The 19842-nt window shown below is 44.5% G+C and overlaps 1 protein-coding gene across 9 annotated transcripts in view; it reads right to left on the minus strand.

Moving 5' to 3' along the window:
- Positions 1-12311: 12311 nt before the first annotated feature.
- The window catches only part of SEC16B (SEC16 homolog B (S. cerevisiae)), a 78581-nt gene continuing 71050 nt past the window's right edge, over positions 12312-19842 (minus strand). For all 9 annotated transcript variants that reach the window (XM_010850116.1, XM_010850118.1, XM_010850114.1 and 6 more), the window contains 6 exons: positions 16814-16966; positions 16567-16665; positions 16047-16155; positions 15834-15913; positions 14073-14171; positions 12312-13450 (listed from right to left, as the gene is read on the minus strand). In XM_010850116.1, the coding sequence (XP_010848418.1) occupies positions 13382-13450; positions 14073-14171; positions 15834-15913; positions 16047-16155; positions 16567-16665; positions 16814-16966 (609 nt within the window). In that variant the 3' untranslated portion in view covers positions 12312-13381. The remainder of the gene's footprint in view (positions 13451-14072; positions 14172-15833; positions 15914-16046; positions 16156-16566; positions 16666-16813; positions 16967-19842) is intronic.

Here is a 19842-nt window from a genome sequence, read left to right on the forward strand (position 1 = left end):
TGATGTTTGACAGAAAACAACAAAATTCTGTAAAGCAATTATCTTCAATTAAAAAAAATAATAAAAAACAATAGGGTGGTTTCAGTGAATTTTTTTTCAGGACAGAGATGAGTTAATACATGGGTCCAGATTTTGGGATCTCACAGACTAATTAAACTTCCCCTCTTCATCCTCTCAAAATGCGGGGGCTTAGGATCTTTTTGTTTTGCCAAGTAAAGGCTAACAAAACTGGTGAAAAGTTTGCAGTGTTCTGGCTCCAGCTGTGTTTGGAAATCTCCAGGTTAAATGCTCTAAATTCTCTGATGGCTCTTAGTTCGGAGATCTCATTTGCCACTTTACCACGTGTAGGCAAATTCAAGGAAAACCATGCCTCACACCTGTTTTGCTCCTTGAAACTATGACAGGTAGGCTGCCTGCAGAGGTTAGTCTCTGAGGATACAAAGACTTTCATCCATCCACCAACCCACTCATTCATTTGTTCATTATTTACGGAGTACCTACTAAACAGGGCTGCCCTGGTGGCTCGGTGATAAAGAATCTGCCGGCAACACAGGAGGCTGCCTGCAATGCCAGAAACGTGGGTTTGATCCCTGGGTGGGGAAGATCCCCTGGAGAAGGAAATGGCCACCTACTCCAGTATTCTTGCCTGGGAAATCCCATGGACGGAGAAACCAGTGGGCTACAGTTCACGGGGCCACAAAAGTCAGACATGCCTTAGAGACTAAACCACCACCACCACCACTGACTAAACATTAGGGATTATTTTAGGAAATGGAGAAGCAAAGAAGAATTCTCAAGCCGTGTTGACACATAAATCACGAAACAATATTCATCACACCATTATTTACAATAGCCAATATTTGAAAGCAACCTAAGTATCAATAGACTGGATAAAGCACACAGGATATAGATATAGTTATGCAATGGAATATTACTCATCATAAAAAAGAATGAAGTCTTGCCATTTGCAAGAGCCTGGATGGACCTAGATGGCCTTTTGCTAAGTAAATTAAATCACATAGAAAAAGATAAATATTGATACCATCTGATTTCACTTGTATGTGGAATCTAAAAAAGAAAACAGAATCTAACAGGAGCAGACTTATAGAGCACAAACCGGGGATTGCCATGGTTGAGGGGGCGTGAAGATGAGTAAAACAGGTGAAGGAGATTAAGAGGTATGGCCTTCCAGTTACAAAATAAATAAGTTACAGGGATGTAATGTACTGCATGGGAATACACTCAATAATATTAAAATAACTTTGTATGGTGACAGGTGGTAACTAGACTGATCATGGTGATCATTTTATAATTATGAAAATATTGAATCTCAGCTTTCTACCTGAAACTAATGTAATAAGATCATTATACTTCAATTAAATTTAAAAAATGAAACAAAAAGATAAAGCTGCAAAGTGCAGCAAGACCTGAAAACAGCAGTGCCAGGGCCAATGTAGGTACAATCAGAGAAGAGGGGGTTGGAGGCACAGGGAAGCAGAGGTTACACGCACCTGCTTCATCCACCAAAATTTCCATCTTCCGTGGTACACACCCTGGCAGTGATGCTGACAGCAGGCATATCTTCAGATAAGGCAGACAATGATACATCCCACTGTTCTAATTCTGGAACTGCTATGCCACCTCATTAATATGTGAAAATGTGTTAAAAAGCTGCTGATAAACAGCTGCACAGAGGCAGAAATAGTGGCTCCCATCACATTTGCAAGCTTTACTGGCTCTCGAACATGGCACGAGAAACGAAGCTTTGCCTGCATGTATAAACTGGGTAATTTGCTGTAATCCTCCACTTTATTGGTAGACATTTTGCCATATCATGTCTCCCCAACCACAGTTTAAGGGCACTTCTGATTTACACAGCTCTGTAAACTGCCTCTTCCTTAGAAAGAACTGTCATGTCATTTGGCAGCATTGTCTCAACATTCTGATTTATCAATAAAACGGAAGATTGCCTTGCTTGCATGCAACTGCATAGTTTCTAATAACTGCATTTCTATTCAGTCAGAGAGCATTTGATTAAGGAATTAGATACAAGTTATATATAAATCAGTGCAAGCCCTGAGTTGACTGAAATGTTAGAAAGCGCACTTCTCAGGGGAGGGGAGTAAAATTCTCCCCGGGAGCAGATCGGGAGTAAGGAAAGAGGCTTGTCTGAAATGTGATGGCAGAGATTTTCATCTCTCCCAGGCACCATTCCCCAAGGCCAAGGGCAAAAGCCCTGCGTTTACCTTACCTTGGGGATGGCCCTGCTCCATATTTCTCTAGCGACACTTCCCGCTGGAGGAAAAGTCCCCAGCCATCCTCATTTCCAATTGCCTCCTTTCTCCCCCCTCCAATTCCTTTCCAGTGACAGATTGATGGCCTCCCCAGGTGCTGCCTGAATGCACCTTGTGACAGGGGACAGCAACACTGAGCTTAATGAACTGATTCCCAGCGTGTCCCTACTTAGACCCAGACCTTGGAGGTGATTCCCATCCCTGACTTCCCCTCATCTGCCCCCACCCCACAGAGGAATTATGGCCTGTTGGGGGACCTTCTCTTCTGTATAAATATTAAGCTGTTTTCTGTTTGGACCAGGCGGCAGCTGCTCCTTCCCTTCTGGGTTGGGGATTATGTATTTGTGTAATTTTTATATTGTGTTTGTTTTCTTGGCAGATGGCTTCCTTCTCATTATTGGGGTGGCGTGGAGGGGAGAGGAAGGGTGTAACTCTAGGGGTGTGTTCTGCTTGATGAAAGGCAGATAATAAAAAGATGGCTTTTTGTAAAACCTACAGAGAGCAAGACTATATAATTTAACTAAACACGAACAGCCTCGGATCCTGCAATTATCCAAACAATCTCCATCCAGGCAGCACTTGGAGCAGGGCAACTTAAAAATGGGCTTCCCCTTCTAGAAGCATTTAGATGATTCTCCTGACACACATATCTCCTTTCGCCTGGCTTCCGTCCCCACCTCCCTCCCCCGCCACCCACCGGCTCCGCACTCCCACCCACAACCCCATGCTGCATTTGCATGCAAGAATGCAAAAACAAGCTCCAGGTCAGGATGTTGCCATGTCTAGAAAATGTGAGTGTTTCCTGGCAGTGCCAAGAGTAGGGGTGGGGTCTTAGAATTGCAAATATAGCATTAAGTTAAAGCCCTTGGTATAAAATTTGACCTAATTAAGACACTACCAGGGCAAAGCATTCCAATAGCAATTACACAGGTTGTAAAGGGGGTGAAGTGCCTTCTAAAACCAAAAAATGCTTCTGCCAGAAATAAGCACCCCTGAGGGTCAAATGAGGAGTGGTCAGTGCAGAATACCACGAGCCTTGACCTCAAGCAGGTACTTCCCTTCCATCAGCTGCCATGAAGGCGGTCTGCTGGGGGTCTCTGCAAGGAGCCTGGGCTCCCCCTCCCAGTGATCTCTATCACCTCTCCCACGGACAGTTTCCCAAAAGTTGTGATAATTCTCATTTGCACCCCTTGCCTCCCTTACAAAGCTATCATTTATTTATGGATTTTTTTTGAGTGTTTCCTATGTACTGAGACCCGTCTCAATTCCTAAAGATGCAGTGAGTGTTAGTCGCTCAGTTGTGTCCAACTCTTTGGACCCCACGGACTGTAGCCTGCCAGGCTTCTCTGTTCATAGGATTCTCCAGGCAAGAACACTGGTGTGCATAGCCTTTCTCTTCTCCAGGGAATCTTCCCAGAGATGGATCAAATTCTAACAATAGGATGATCCCGCATGGCAACCTCTAGGGCAGACATAATTTGTAAATATTTTCTTACAGTTTTCAAGTACTCATAACGAGGAAATATTCATTCAGGTCTACTTTGAATACTGAGCCCTTATTATACATAGGCACTGTGAAAGGTTCTGGAAATATAAAGGTAAGTTGTATCAGCCCTGTCCCTGTGAAGTCACAAATCTAATGGAAAAAACAGACATATGCCTAAACACTTAAGATCATGAGTAGTGTTCCTCAGTTACAGATGGAAAACAGAGGAACAGAGATTCACCCTAGATGAGACAGAAGTGTCAGACTGGGGATAACATTCAGTGGTCCTGCTCAAGTTTGCAGGACAGATTCAACCACTTTAAACTAAGTGAACAGAAGGTAAGGGTCTAGGCTCTGGGGCCAGACTGCATAGGTTCAAATCCCAGCCCCCCACCTGAAAATACTGTGTGATCTTGGGAAAGTTACCTAAACTCTCTGTGCCTACATTTTCTCAAGTGTGAAGTGAAGCTAAATAAAGCCACCTGCTTTGAGTTATCTTAATGATTAAATAAGACAACATACATGAAGCACCCAACACCTAGCTTTCTGAGCTCCATCGTTAGCTGTGCAGTGCTGTCCAAGTTATTTGAACTCCGTGTTTAATTTCTTCCAAATACCTGCTTCCTTTATGTTAAGAGAATTTAATGAATGTAAACATGTGAACTCAAGTAACAACACCTAGCACAAAATCTCAGTTATTATTATTGACATTTTTATTACTACAGACACACTCTCGATATACTAATAAAACAGCTTTATATTTTTAATTATGTTCTCATAGTCAAAGGAAAAGACTATCAGCCTGGAAATCAAAACTTTAACTAAGGGCTTCCCAGGTGGCGCTAGTGGTAAAGCATCCGCCTGCCAATGCAGATAATGCAGAAGTTCCAAGTTCAATCACTGGAGGAGAAAGCGGCACCCCCCATTCCAATATTCTTGCCTGTAAAATCCCATGGACAGAGGAGCCTGATGGGCTACAGTCCATGGGGTCGCAAAGGGTCGAGCATGACCGAGTGACTGAACATTACACACAGGTTAACATAACCTCTCCAATCCATGGTCTTTTCATCCATAGTTACCTCCTCGAGAACCTTCCAGTCACCTCCTTCCCTGGCAGGCAGTATCAGGGCCCTCGGCAGCACATTGCTACCTCCTGGAGCAATCGCTATCTTGAAATATACTTGTTCATTTGGTTTCCCATCCTGTCCATGAGCTCTTTGAGCTAGTCCTTTTTTTCACCTATCCATTCCATGAGTGTAAGTAAGTGTCAGCCGCCCAGTCATGCCCGACTCTTTGAGACCCAATAGACTGCAGCCCACCAAGCTCTTCTGCAGCCCACCATGAGATTTTCCAACGATATTGGAGTGGATTGCCATTTCCTTCTCCGGGGATCTTCCCGACCCAGGGATCAAACCCAGGTCTCCTGCACTGCAGGCAGATTATTTACCGACTGAGCTACAAGGGAAGCCCATCTATTCCATGAGAGGTCCTAATTTATTTGTTGAATGAGCAAATCCAAGTATTTAGCTGAGAAGTTTGGGGACACTGAGAGATTCTATTAATTTACTTAAAATCACCAGTTTAGCTAGTGGGAGATGTGAGCCTAGAACTGGAAGTCTTCTCTTACTGTGGTATCTTCCCCCAAGACCACAAAGTCAGCCTCTATAAACTGAGTGATTCATTTGAAGTGAACATTTTCTTTGCAAACCATTTTTTTTATTTTAGGGTTTTAACATCAATTACCTTCAAATAGCAAGCCACTCCAGTACATTTAAAAACTAATTTGATTTAGCAAACGTCAATGTATCTACAGCTTGTTGTTCAAGTACCTGTTGCACAAAGCAAGTAAGTGTAGCTGGATCCCGACTTGAATATTAACTGAGGTGCATTATCAGGATGACTAACACCATCTGTGAGGTTGGGGCTGGTATGCTGTTGTCTTCAAGGAGAAGCAGCTGAAAAATTACATAAAGAAGTCACAAGTGTAAGGCTCTGATTTGTTCTCAATTCATGAGTATTCATCCAAATATTCAGAGAAGTATTAGAAATAAATTCTTACAGCCCCCAACTCAGATTATGTCTACTCCAGGACAATGAGATCTCCTTGTGATCTCAAATCATGATTGTAGAACACAAGGACAGTGAAAAATACAGTGATCATCATCCTTTATGTTCCAAAATGGACTTCTGGAACTCAGAGACAAGTTTTTTTAAAAGTCCAGATTTCTAAGAAGCCAGACTGGGGGAACATAACATCCTAGCTACAGTTTTCTAGCCCTAAGTCTGGATTTATTGACCTAGGATCTGTCATATCCTATTCTGGTAAATAGGACTCCATGAATAGCTACATACTATCAGCCACTTGGAAGATGCTTAAAGGAGGGGCTGTCTTCCAGATAGGCAGCAACTGTGACAAGGAAATAAAAGTCTAGAAAAAAAGGTAAAAAGAGACCCACACACACATCACACGCACTCCTCACCTTGGACCCTTCCCTAAGAGAGTTCCACTGCAATAGTCGGTCTGTTTCAGCCTCAGGATCCTGGAAAAGGCAGGAGGAAGCAAGCAGATGTTCTGTGATGGCAGTCTGGCACATCTAACTCAGACCATCCTCCTTTGCGATGCCACTGTTCCCTGTCCTTGTCATCACAGTGCACCACGACCCTTGTTCCTTCAGGCTTCATGCTCGCCCCCTGCAGCTTAATGCCACTTTACACTTGAGCCCAAAAGTTTGAATTTGCTCTTCTACGTACTAGCAGTAAACTTCACCCTGATCTTAACCAACAATAGATGGTACCATTTGAACATGTTACATATTATATTAGCTCTTAAATTATATAAATAGATGAAACTCCTTATTATTAAAGATATCAAGGTAATTAAGTTTTTTGAATATATTTTTAAGTACAACTGTTCTGACATTAAGCAGCAATTTCTGTGTTCATGTGTCTGTCTCCCTCACTAGACTATGAGTATTTTTGAGAAGATTCTCTTGATGGGAAAGCAATGCAATGTCTGACACATCATTCAATTAATATTTGATGAATAAGTGAACAGATAAATGTATGTATGTCCAGGGACAATGTAGCTCAAAGCCCAGATTCTGAGGCCAGACTACCTGGAGTCTAATCCCAGCTCCATCCTTACGAGCCAAGTGACCTTGGACAAATTGCTTAAACTCTCTCTTGAGTTTTCAGATTCCCCATTAATAAAGCGTTGCAATACTACTATACAGGACATGACTAAGCACATACATACACACACACAGAGTGTATGGCATAGTGTCTGACACAAAGTGTTATCAAATGCAAGTAACTGTGCCTGACCCACAGTGAGGCCAAACAATATCAAAATGTCAGGGTTTGAGGTCCAGGCCTTAGCTACAAGGAGGGGTCCCTTCATGGGCCACTTATCCACCCAGGAGAATTCGTCCAGCACCAGTCTTGGTCCTCCCACCAGTGCCCAGGCCTGGCTGAAGAGGGGTGGTGAACTGGCAGCACCCTCAGGGCCAGGTCCCCAGACCCTGCCCAGCCACCATCACTGTGGGAGCCAGATGCCCAGGGCCCAGCTGGCACCTCAGGCTTTTCATCTGAACTGGAGAGAATCCTTTGTATAGAACCAATAGGAATACACATTGTAGCAAATACCACTCAGGTTAATCCCCAGCTCACAACAATGACCCCTCTTTGAGAATAGCCCCAACCACAGAGACACTCTGAAGTATAATGTCCTTGCAACTTAACCCTGACCTCTGGCCACTTCCCAGGTGACAATTGATCTAAGCTGGACCAACTTTTGAAACTTGGAGAGAAACCGGTTAAAGCTGTTACCTTAAAGGCCATGTCCGTACACTCCAGTTGCTGAGGCCTCCATGGACTGTGGGTTTGCGGAAAAGGTTCGCTGCTGCTTCCAGGCCTGTGCCCAGCTACGGTGAGGACTCTGGAGCTCTTCAGGATCCAGCCCTCAGCCTGTCCCCAGGCTGCCCAGCTCATCCACTGGCCCGGAGGCTGGAGGGCCTAGAGGGCCCCGGGGAGAAGGCCTTAATCTGCACTCTCTGCCACAAGGACCACTGGGACACTGACTGTTGGCCACGCTCAAGGTCTCCTGATAAGAATTACAGACTAACGGTTGCATGCTTGCTCCACTCCTATTACATAAGTACTCAATAAATACATATCTATTGTTATTGCAATGCAGAATGTCTGGTCATCATAGCTACCAAAAAATTCCAAACATTTAGCTGATTTAATCCCCAACTCTGGTCAAAAAAAACCCTTTTTGTGAGCCTTCATTTCACAAGCTGAGACATGATTTAATGGGCTTCCAAAGCGTGGAAGAGTTCCAAGCACAGGTGGTGGTGAGCAGCTGTTTTCCATCTCCGCTGAGGACCAGCTGAGAGTCTTAAAGAGCCACATGAGCAATTTGGGTATAAAGTACTAGGAATACCTTCCTAATGTTTGAGAGTGTGAAACTCTACACTGAAACCTCAAGAGAAGCCATGGAATCCTCTTCTCTAGAGATTCTTTAAAAATGGGACACTGAATCGGCTCTAAGTTGGATAAAGACCAGAAAAGCATCTCACATTAAAATAACAAGCAGTTTGCATGGGTCAGTCAAGTTTGAGTTACACTGCTATTGACCTAGTTCCCTTGAAGTACCATTACCTAGAGATACATATAAAAAGAAAGAGTACGGGAAGCAGATTCCTCCACTAAGTGAGACTGCAATGAAAACTGTTGAACATGCTCTAAATCCTCATTCACAATAACTTTAAATCTCATTAAGAAATCACTTCTGAAGGATCTGAATGAATGGTACCTGGATTAAGTACCTCATGAGAGAAGGCACTGTTGGCGGTCATGTTTGAGGCAAACTCAGGAAAGTATCTAACATCCTATTATATTCAGACCACACCATATGCAATTTCCAGCTTAAGATGGCAAAAACAAGAGGGGAGAAGGCCACTTCCATTTCACTCTCTTGGCGGAGAAACTGACAGAAAAACCCCTGTGAGTGGAGAGACCCAAATTACACACCTATTATTCTTTCCAAGCTCAGGAGTGTTTTACATATTTTCTCTTGGGAAGAAAATATTCTGATTTTAGTAAAGAGGTGGAGGCAGTCTTTTGCTATGCTTGGTAGCTCAGAGGAAGAAACCAAAGAGAAAGGTGATTTCTAGGGTGAAAAAAAAAAAAGCTAGCAGAGGCTTTGATCCTGAACAACCTGAAGCTTAAGTTAGGGCGAAAGAGGAGGCTGTATAGGTGACTGAGGAAGCAAGGCTTGTTTGCAGTTTTATAGCCACATAAGTGGATTAGACAGACGGCAGGAATGGTGATATGTGATAAAGACACTTAAATGGAATTTAACGGTTTATTCTCTTCCAAATTACTGAACATTAGGTTTAAATGTTTCCATATAAATATTAAATGATATGTATATAGCAGGATTGCAAATTCGCACATTACCACTCTGTTTTTTAAGGAAAATGTAGCGCATTTATTTCCTATAACTATTCTTCCTCCAAGTTCACACCCCATTGAGGAGTGTGGGGCAAAAACAAACTTGCCAATTAATAATATCTCAGTCTCTTCCCTTTTAAAGAGTGTCTTTGGGTGAGTCTTTTTTTAAAAGAGAGAAAGATCTGTTTATTTCTTCTCTCCAAATGAGAAAGAAGGTCTGTGGCTGACAGAGCCAGCCCCTCTCCTTGCAGGTGGCTGGTCTGATCCAGTCCTGACTTGGCATCTGCTGGGGCACGACGGGTCCCTTGTGACCTTTGGTGCACAGTCATTGCCTCCAAGAGTCCCATGGGCACCAGGTTGCAGGGACCCGGAGGCCTCAGACCTCAGACCATGGTCATCCCCAAGGCCAGGATGCTACAGCTCCCAAGCCAAAGCCAGCTTCTCCTTGGCCTGCAGAGGCCTGCAGCCTCCCAGGAGCTGTAGGTGAGGCAACAGGCCACAAGCCCCAGTGTTCTCAGGCTCCCTGTTCCTGGCAGCATATTTCTAGCACAGCCTGTTCTATATCCTCAAGCTTTTATCTATATAGGAGGGAAAAAATATCTTGTTCTTACAGTTGCATATGCTTTGTTTCACAACTGGTTTTAACCGCTAGAGCTCTAAAACAATCATGACCTTTAGCAACCTCACCACCATCACCACCACTAATAAAAGATGATAAACTACTAAGACCTCTGAGTGACCCCAGTTCATCAGACCCTTACTGCACTCAACTGAGGGTTCCTTCCTGACCAGTGAACAGCAGGACTTGTTTTAACCAACCACACACCAATGAATGGATGCATTCTGACTTTGCTGGAGTACAAGCTTCCAAACATGAATTAGCATAAGTGCCAAGGCCTCCGCCCTTTCCACTGCATAAAACCCTCTGATCTTCCCCTCAGAAAATGTGTCTGCTGCTGCACACACTACTTCCTTCGCCTGGAAAGTAACTAAGCTCAAGGCCTCCTTTGTTGACACTGTAGTCCCTGGTTTTCCATGAATAGTCCCAACAGGAGGCAGAAGTGAAAGAACACAGGCATCTTTGCCTTCCTCTTAGGTCCTCACTCTCTTCCTCTAAAGTGCTTCTTTTTATGAGAGAGGACTTCCCCTGTGTCATTGTTCCTGGGGGCACTAAGCCACATGGTCTAACGTTGGTGGCAGCCGGGATGCACGGAGAGAAACCAGCTTCGTCATGAGAACACCTATTGAAAACTAATTTTAATTTATTCTTCCCATTACACACCTGCATCAAGAAGGAACAATCTCATACAGATGGCCTACAGGCACATGAAAAGATTCTCAACATCACTAATTATTAAAGAAATGCAAATCAAAACTACAATGAGGTATCACCTTCATACAGGTCAGCACGGCCACCATTAAAAATCCTACAAACGACCAAAACTAGAAAGGGTGTGGAGAAAAGGGAATCCTCCTACACTGTCGATGCGAATGTAAGTTGATGCAGCCACTACGGAAAACAGTATAGAGGTTCCTCAAAAAACTAGAAATAGAGTTGCCATATGATCCTGCAATCCTGGGCATATATCCAAAGAAAACTATAATTCAAAAAGATTCATGCACCCCAGTGTTCACTATTGACAATAGCCAAGACATAGAAACAACCCAAATGAATGAATAAGGAAGACGTGATACATATATACAGTGGAACATGATTCAGCCATAAAAAAGAACAAAATAAGGCCACTTGGAACAACATGGATGGACCTAGAGATTATCATACTAAGTGAAGTAAATCAGAAAAAGAAATACCATATGATATCACTTATGTGTGGAATTTAAATATAAACAAATGAATTTATCTATGAAAGAGAAACAGACTCACAAACATAGAGAACAGACTTGTGATTGCCAAGGGGGAGGGGGCAGGGGAGAAATGGATTAGAAATTTGGGATTAGCAGATGCAAGCTATTATACAGAGAAGGGATAGACAACAAGGCCCTACTGTACAGCACAGGGAATTCAATATCCTGTGATAAACTACACAGAAAAGAAGATGAAAAAGCAGGTGTGTGTATAAACACACACACATATATATACCTGGATCACTCTGCTGTACACTAGAAATTAACACCACACTGTAAATCAACTATACTTCAGTAAAATTTTTAAGTGAATAAACATCCAGTTTAATCTGGTAGGCAACAAGATTAAGGCGATTTTACTTATTAGATCGTACACTGATAATTTTTTAGAAACACACACATATAATGTGTAGCATGTACTAGGTACTTTTTTAAGAGATTGACTCTATTCTGCCGTATGCGATGCCTCATGTGCTTAGTCATGTCCAGCTCTTTTCGACCCCATGGACTGCAGGCTGCCAGGCTCCTCTCCTGGAGCCTGGAGTCCATGGAGATTCTCCAAGGAAGAATACTGGAGTGGGTTGCCATGCCCTCCTCCAGGGTCCTATGTGGTAGTACTATTATAATTACTATTGTAATTATTATAATTGCAATGGTAATTAGTATCTTCATTTTATAGAAGAGGGAATTGAAGACAAGAACAAATAGATTACCCTGTCCAAGATTACAAGGTGAACTGTGGATGAGCCAGGATTCAAGTCTAAACAATTTGGTGCCTCTGAAACTCACACACGACTGACACTGTTCCGCCACTGGGTGTCAGCACACCAAACTGAAGGGGCTGCAGTCTTCAGGAAGACAAGGACAGCACTCACTGAGGGCCTTCTAGATGCAAAACACTTACACGGACATTTCCTAATTTAATCTGAGAGATGAACAAACTTCTTAGAGGACAGAATGTGCAACATTTAGTTAACGGAGTAACTAATTTTCATGAGAGGTGGGTTTGTTCTTTTTTTTTTTTTTTAATTGTAAAAATAACGGTAGACAAGTTAAGAGGATCAGTCCCTAGATTCTTCATTAGTTAAGGGCTTTTTCCAGCTGTCTGCACCTTATCACCCAATGAAACCATTATTAGAAAGACCTCAGGGAAGAGACCACACAGTGTGTACTCTCCCTCTGCAAAAATCAGCCAGAGACAAGCATCTGCTATAAAATTATCTGGTTTAATCACGATCAACATCAGAACTGTAGTACATTAAAGTACAAAACCTGTATGTACAATTACACATGCAAAGAAATGTTCTTTGTGAGGAGCAATTTTCAACAAATCTGACAAACAGCAAGAGTCATTCTTATTGGGGGTTTGAAAGGAGAAATGGAAATTTCCAAGAGGGTCCCCTCCTCCCTCGGGCTCCTCTGACCCTCTGAACATCAATTTGCAAAGGCCTGAGGGAGGAAGGGAAGTATTAACAATCTCAGACACTCGATCCTCCTCTTATGCAAGGGGTGAATTTTTAGGGAACATTTTCCGTCCTTTATTACACTGATGTTCCATCCATTTGCATCATTAGGTTCGGTAGTTACCATGACAATATGATGCCTACAGCAATCTAACTTGATAGCCAGATGCCAGAATGTGAAAAAATAGGACCAGCTAAGAAAGTGAGAGAAATATAATTAATCTGAACCACATTAAAAAAAAAAAAATGTGCACAAACCAAAACCAAGAAGGAAACTGCCAAAATGTCACCCAAGAGAGAATGATGACAGGAAACAATGATCGAGTTTCCAAGATTCAAAAATCCTTTGCTAACTCGAGCCATGAATTGGTCTGTAACTAAGGCTGTGGAAGGAGTCAAAGTTAATCTAGAATATTGCTCTGAGTGCCTCTCCCCCAGTAATTGCTGCTGCAGAGTCCAGCGCTGTTATCTTCGATTCCCGCAGAGGAATTCTTAAGGAATTCCAAGGATCTACAGCCGCGTCCTTAATGCTGCCACCATGGCATTCCAGTCCCCTCCAGACTGATGATATACCCAGCTTTTCCACCTGAAGAAGTCATTTCCACCATCACTGTGAAGCTTATCTTAAGAGATTGAACTGAGCTGTGTCCTGGGAGACCCTGTCTCCTTGCTTCCTCCATACCCCGTGGAAGCAACTGGCTAGCACAACCGTCTTTGGGGCCCAAATATGGCAGAGGGGCTGGGAAATTAAGAAACAAGAACAACATAACAGTTGTGCTTCAGGGAGACCAGCCTGGGATGGGTGGTCGTTCTCATCATGACTGGGTTGGATAGCGGCGCTGAGCTAGGCGATTCGGCCGGTTCAGGCTGGTAACCGTGGAGAGCTGGAAAAAGACAAGCACAGCACGAGGTTATAACCCCAAGCATGACTCTGCTGAGGGCTGACTGGCTGGATTGAGCTTAGGCATCCTGAAAGTCTAGAACCCTTCAGGAGCATTTGGCTTCCCATGTGGTATTCTCATTATTCACTTTCACACAACACCTTTACCTCTTAAATAAGGAGAAAGAAATTTGATTTTATGAAGAAGAGAAGCCAATAACACATCCGAGCAAGCAGTCTGCCTCAGATCATGCAGAAGCAGGGAGTTTAGTTTCAACCAAAGTTTGCAATGATCCCCTCACCCTCAGGACACTGCTCTGGTGCAACCACACAACACCGACACAAATTGTCTCTCTTGAGTCTTAAGACCTATGAAAGGTCAAGAGCAATATTAATAATAGTGACACTGACTGAGCATTTTCAGACTGCCTGATTTAATCCTCATAACTATCCAGTGAGGTAGTTACTACTAACCCTATTATACAGACGCAGAAACTGAGACTTACAGAGGTTAGTCATTGCTAAAGAACTCAGAATAGTAAGTGGTTATCAGTAAATTATAAACCAGGGTCTCCTTCACTCAGAACCCATGCTCCAAACCCCCCCCTCCCTCAGGACCTCCTTACCTGGGGAACCTGAGATGGGTTGTAGAGAGGAACACTCCCTTTCACAGAGGGTGGGGGAAGCAGAACACCAGCGTTGAAGTGGAGCTCAGTGGAAACACCCTGTGATGGAAAATAATAGAAAATCCTCTTAGTCACCACTTCCTGGATTCTAGACTGTCAGGGGCTTCCGTGAGAATCAACTTTGGTCAAGAGATGCAGTCCCTGCTGATGCAGTGGATGGGAACCCACCTGCCAATGCAGGGGACACAGGTTCCATCCCTGGTCCAGGAAGATTTCACAGTAACTAAGCCTGTGCCCCACATCGACTGAGCCTACATGCCTAGAGCCTGTGCTCTGCAAGAAGGGAAGCCACTGCGATGAGAAGCCCATGCACTGCAACCACAGAGGAGCCCCACTCACTGCAACTAGAGAAAAGCCCACAGAGCAGCAAAGACCCAGCGTAGTCAAAATAAACAAATAATAAATAAATTTTTAAAAATTTAAAAGAAAGACGCAAATGTGATACAGCTCAGGGAATCCTGAGTAAAAAAACAGTTCCAGTGGGCACAGCCACCCCCGGAGCCAGGGGGAGCTTTGCAGAGGCTCAGGTGCTGCTGTGTGAGAAGAAAAGGCCACAAAAAAACGTACTAATAGCATCATAAAAAGTAATCTCATATTCCTTGAAAAGCCTAAAATACTACAAGAGTGCCGTAACCAGGCCCCAAGAAATAAAATTGTTTTCCTAGCAACTGGCATGAAATCCATACTGGACAATTCGTCAAGGCTTTATCACAATCCTTGCAAGGGATACTGGTGAACTCTAGCTCCTATTGGGGACAGGGAAAGAGGACATTCCCTTTTTTCATTTCATTTTTTTGTCTTTTTGGCTGTGCCTTGTGACATGTGGGATCTTGGATCCTCTACCAGGGATTGAACCTGTGCCCCCTGCACTGGACCCACAGAGTCTTAACCACTGGACTCCCAGGAAGTCCCGAGGCCGCTCTCTAGACATCACATAAGGAAGTAGTGGTGGGCTAACTCGTGTTCCTGCCCCAGACTTCTTGTCTTGAAGTCCTAACCCAGAGACCTCAGAATGCATTCAGAGACAGGGTCTTTAAAGAGATGATTAACTACTGCACAGCTCAGAGAACTGTATTTGGTGCTCCATGGTGACCTAAACGGGAAGGAAATTCAAAAAAAGAACAGATATAGGTATACTGATGGCTGATTCACATTGCTTACAGCAGAAACCAACACAACATTGTAAAGCTATCCAGGCAAGAATAATGGAATGGGTGGCCATTCCCTTCTCCAGGGGGTCTTCCTGACCCAGGGACCAAACCCTTCTCTCCTGCGTTGCAGGCAGATTCTTTACAATCTGAGCCACCAGAGAAGCCCCATACTCAACAGAAATTAATTTTTTTTTAAAAGGTGATTAGAATGGGCCCTAACCCATTATGACCGGTATTCTTGTAAGAAGGGGAAATTTGGACATAGACACACACCAGGGAAAGACCACATAAAGATGCAGGGAGAACATGGCCATCTATAAGCCAAGGAGAAACCTACTCTGCGGACACCTCCATCTCAGCTCTCCAGCCTCCAGAACTGTGAGGAGATGCTCATCTGGTGTTTAAACGGCACAGTCTATGACACCTTGTTCTGGCAGCCCTAGCAAACCACTACAGAAGCTTTCTCCATACTCTCCACGAGTCAGGCCCTCACGGGGCAGCACCTCCAGCCCCCATGAAAGTTCAGTTCACACACAGGTGGGCTGCTCACCTCAGGTCCCGACAAGCCTCCACTCCCCGGGCCCTCAGCTGTCCCCACACCAGACACTGACCCTCGAACTTCATCTCCACCTAGGAAGCAATGAGTCAGGGGTGTTCCAACTACTCAGGACAGAGGAGTCCCCACTCCCAGAAGGCTCCCCACCAAACCCTGGAAACTGCAGAGAGGACCACAGCGGGCCCAGAGGACAGGAGGTTGGCATACCTGTGTCCCTGGAGAAGGCACTGGCACCCAGCAGAGACTGGGGATCTGGGGAAGGTGTCAGTGAGAGGCTTGGGCTGGGCTGAGGTAGAGACGCTGCCCTGGGCATCTCCTGCTTAGTGGAGAAAGGAGGGTGGCGCTGATGGTTCCACACGTCCATGCCACCTGCTTGCATTCCTGCAGCACCCACATGGCGGCCTCCACCCTCTACCAGGGCTGGCCTCCTCTCCACCACACTCCATTGTCTTCATACCACTCCTCTGCTCAATAAGCCAAGTCACTGCCGGCTCTCGAAAGTTAAAATTCTACATCCTAACTTTTAAGGCCTTTCGTCATCTGCCTCTCCCCTCACTGGACCAATCTGTCTCCCACAACCTCCCATCACAAAACCAGTTTCATCCAGACCAGGGTGGAGAGGCCAGCTCCAGGCCCTCCTGGAGTTGAGGAAACTTCCTCAGAAGGGGCCACAGAAGAGGGAGCTTCCCTGTCCAGCCCCGCCCCACAACCTTCTGCCCGAGGTCACCTCAGAGTCCGGGCTGTCAGACGAATCTTCATCTCCAGAGGGGGATGCGTTGTGGGTGGGCTTTGAGCGGAACCAGCTGAACCAGCCAAACCCTGAGCTCTGGAAGAGAGAGGGGGAGTTCTGTGGTCTGTAGGGTGGAGATTAACTCCCCCTCACCATGACGGTGGTGAGACAGGAGAGGAGGGGACCCCACAAGAGCCCGGCTCCCCAGCGCTGCACCACCATCTGGAAGAAAAGACCCCTCCACCTTTGTGTTCTCCTTCACGTTTCCGAGCTTTTCTCTCTGGACGGTATTTTGGGAAGATTTTTTATCTGCCTTCTCGGAGGACTCCTCCTCATCTTCCTTGACTGATACGATGGAACTCTCAGAAATACTTCGAGCTCTGGGAATCAGTGGCACCTGGAATTAGAGGAAAGAGAAGTAACATCTTTATAGCACTTGACAGGTTACAAAGGCACATTTACATATACTCCCTCACCTGACCTGCTCGATAAATCAGCAGGGATAGCCTTACATGGACGGAGGAGCCTGGTGGGCTGCAGTCCATGGGGTCACTAAGAGTCAGACACGACTGAGCAACTTCACTTTCACTGTTCACTTTCATGCATTGGAGAAGGAAATGGCAACCCATGCCAGTGTTCTTGCCTGGAGAATCCCAGGGACGGCGGGGCCTGGTGAGCTGCCGTCTACGGGGTCGCACAGAGTCGGACACGACTGATGCAACTTAGCAGCAGCAGCAGCAGCAGCCTTACAGGATCTAATATGACTGAAGGGAAACCACGATTTAGCCACGAGGAATAACTTGCTGAACATCTCAGGACAAGGGCAGAGCCCAGTCTCCATCTTCAGATTATCCTTAATCCTACAGGGTTTTGGCCACTGTGCTACTAGTCCCCAAGAGCATGGGGTTTCCAGAACTATGCCAAGGCCGGGAGCAGGGGTAAGGAATGCTTCCACTGGAGATGAAGAGAGCCAGGAAACACCCTTCAGGGAACCCCTAAATGCAAAGATCAGGGAAGGTGACAACCACTGAATCTAACTTATCCCATACCTCACTTCCTAGCTGACTTGCTCAAGATGAACTGTGAGCAACTGTACCGGGGGGAGTAAAATACACCCACATCCCTTTGTATTAATTGTGTGTGTGGTAGAATATATCGGGTTGCCCAAAAGGTTTGCTTAGGTTTGTCTGTAACATCTTATGGAAAAATCCAAATGAATGTTTTGGCCAACCCAATACATTTCATAAAATTTACACATTTAACCTCTTAAAGTGTACAGTTCAGTGTATTAGAATATTCATGATGTTGCATAACCATCACCGCTTTCCATTTTCAGAAATTTTCATTAACCTCAATAGAAACTCTGTTCCCATTAACACTAACTCCCCATTTTCCCTTCTTCCCTCTGGCCCCTGAGAACCTCTACGCTTTCTGTCTCTATGAGTTTGCCTATTCTAGACGCCTTGTATAAGTGGAATCATACGGTATTTGTCCTTTTGTGTTGTATTTACAATTTGCACTCTCAGAAAAAGATAATTGGTATAACCTTTAGAAAAAACACTTTGGCAAATACAGAAAAAGTTTCATTTTTTGTTCTAATGAGTATAGAACTTACTGTGTACCAAGTAGTATTCTGAGCATTTTATATACAGCGAGTCATTTAAACCTTACAACTATCTTGTTAGTAGGTATTGTTATTATCATCCCATTTAACAAATGAGAAAACTAACACACAGCAAAGTTAAGCAAGCTGTATAAGGTCACACAGCTAGTTAAGGGCAGAGCAAGGATTCAAACCCAAGCTGTCTGACTTTCCTTCTAGGAATTTCTCTCCTGAGTAATTTAAGAAATACACAAGGGCTTATATATTAGAATGTCCATCACTGTGTTTTACATATTGAAGGGAAGGGAAGGGAGAAGTAAGGAGAAAGAGTAGAAAAGAAAAGGGAGAGAGAGACACTTGAAGTGTTTAACAAAGTAGTAAAGACGAATTAAAATCTGAGCTCCTTCCAGGGCCTACCAGGCCCTCTATGATCCTGCCTTTCTCTGTCTCTCTCGTCTGGCTTCTTAGCCCTCTCAACTTTTTTTTTTCTTTTTTTACTTTTTTGACCACACTGAACAGCTTGCAGGATCTTAGTTCCCCAACCAGGGACTGACCCCAAGCCCTCAGTAATGAAAGTGCAAAGTCCTAACCACTGGACCACCAAGGAGTTCCCTCGTCCCTCTCTCTAGATACAGCCCATACTCTCCCTCAGTTGTACCAGGTCATCTTATTACAGGGTCTTTGCTCTTGCTATGCCCTCTGCCTTGAACACTTGTTCCCTGAATACTCACCTGGCTCATGTCCACCATCCATGCTGAGCTCAGAGACGCACTCCCTCCCACACCGTCTAAAGGAACATCCCTCAAGCATACAGTGCTGTATTTGCAGTTGCCTCTACTGAACAGAAACCCCATGAAATTAGGCTTTGTCTAGTTCCCTACGTATCCCCACCCTCGATAACAGGACCAGGGACACTGCAGGATCTCCGTATTTGTGAATGAATAAACGCATGAGCAATGATGTGAATTTATCATACCAATTCTAAAAATCATATTTAAGAATGACATGGAAAATCTCATTTTATAGTATTAAAAATAGAAAATAAAGCTTCATCTACATATGTTCTCAACCATTTAAAAACACATGTATGTGTGTATATATATATACACATTTAGGCACGTGGGCTAAGTCGCTTCAGTCATGTCTGAATTTTTGCGACCCTATGGACTGTAGCCTGCCAGGCTCCTCTGTCCATTGAATTTTCCAGGCAAGAATACTGGAGTGAGTTGCCATGCCCTCCTCCAGGCATCTTCCCAATCTGGGGATCTTCCCAACCCAGTGATCAAATACGCATTTCTTATGTCTCCTGCATTGGCAGGCACATTCTTTAGCACTAGCACCACTGGGAAGCCCATCAGATCAGATCAGATCAGATCAGTCGCTCAGTCATGTCCAACTCTTTGCGACCCCATGAATCGCAGCACTCCAGGCTTCCCTGTCCATCACCAACTCCCGGAGTTCACCCAGACTCACGGCCATCGAGTCAGTGATGCCATCCAGCCATCTCATCCTCTGTCGTCCCCTTCTCCTCCTGCCCCCAATCCCTCCCAGCATCAGAGTTTTTTCCAATGAGTCAGCTTTTCGCATGAGGTGGCCAAAGTACTGGAGTCTCAGCTTTAGCATCATTCCTTCCAAAGAAATCCCAGGGCTGATCTCCTTCAGAATGGACT

The sequence above is a fragment of the Bison bison genome, unplaced genomic scaffold (genome assembly GCF_000754665.1).
Source record: "Bison bison bison isolate TAMUID 2011002044 unplaced genomic scaffold, Bison_UMD1.0 scf7180017864289, whole genome shotgun sequence".
In the NCBI taxonomy this organism is placed as follows: Eukaryota; Metazoa; Chordata; class Mammalia; order Artiodactyla; family Bovidae; genus Bison; species Bison bison.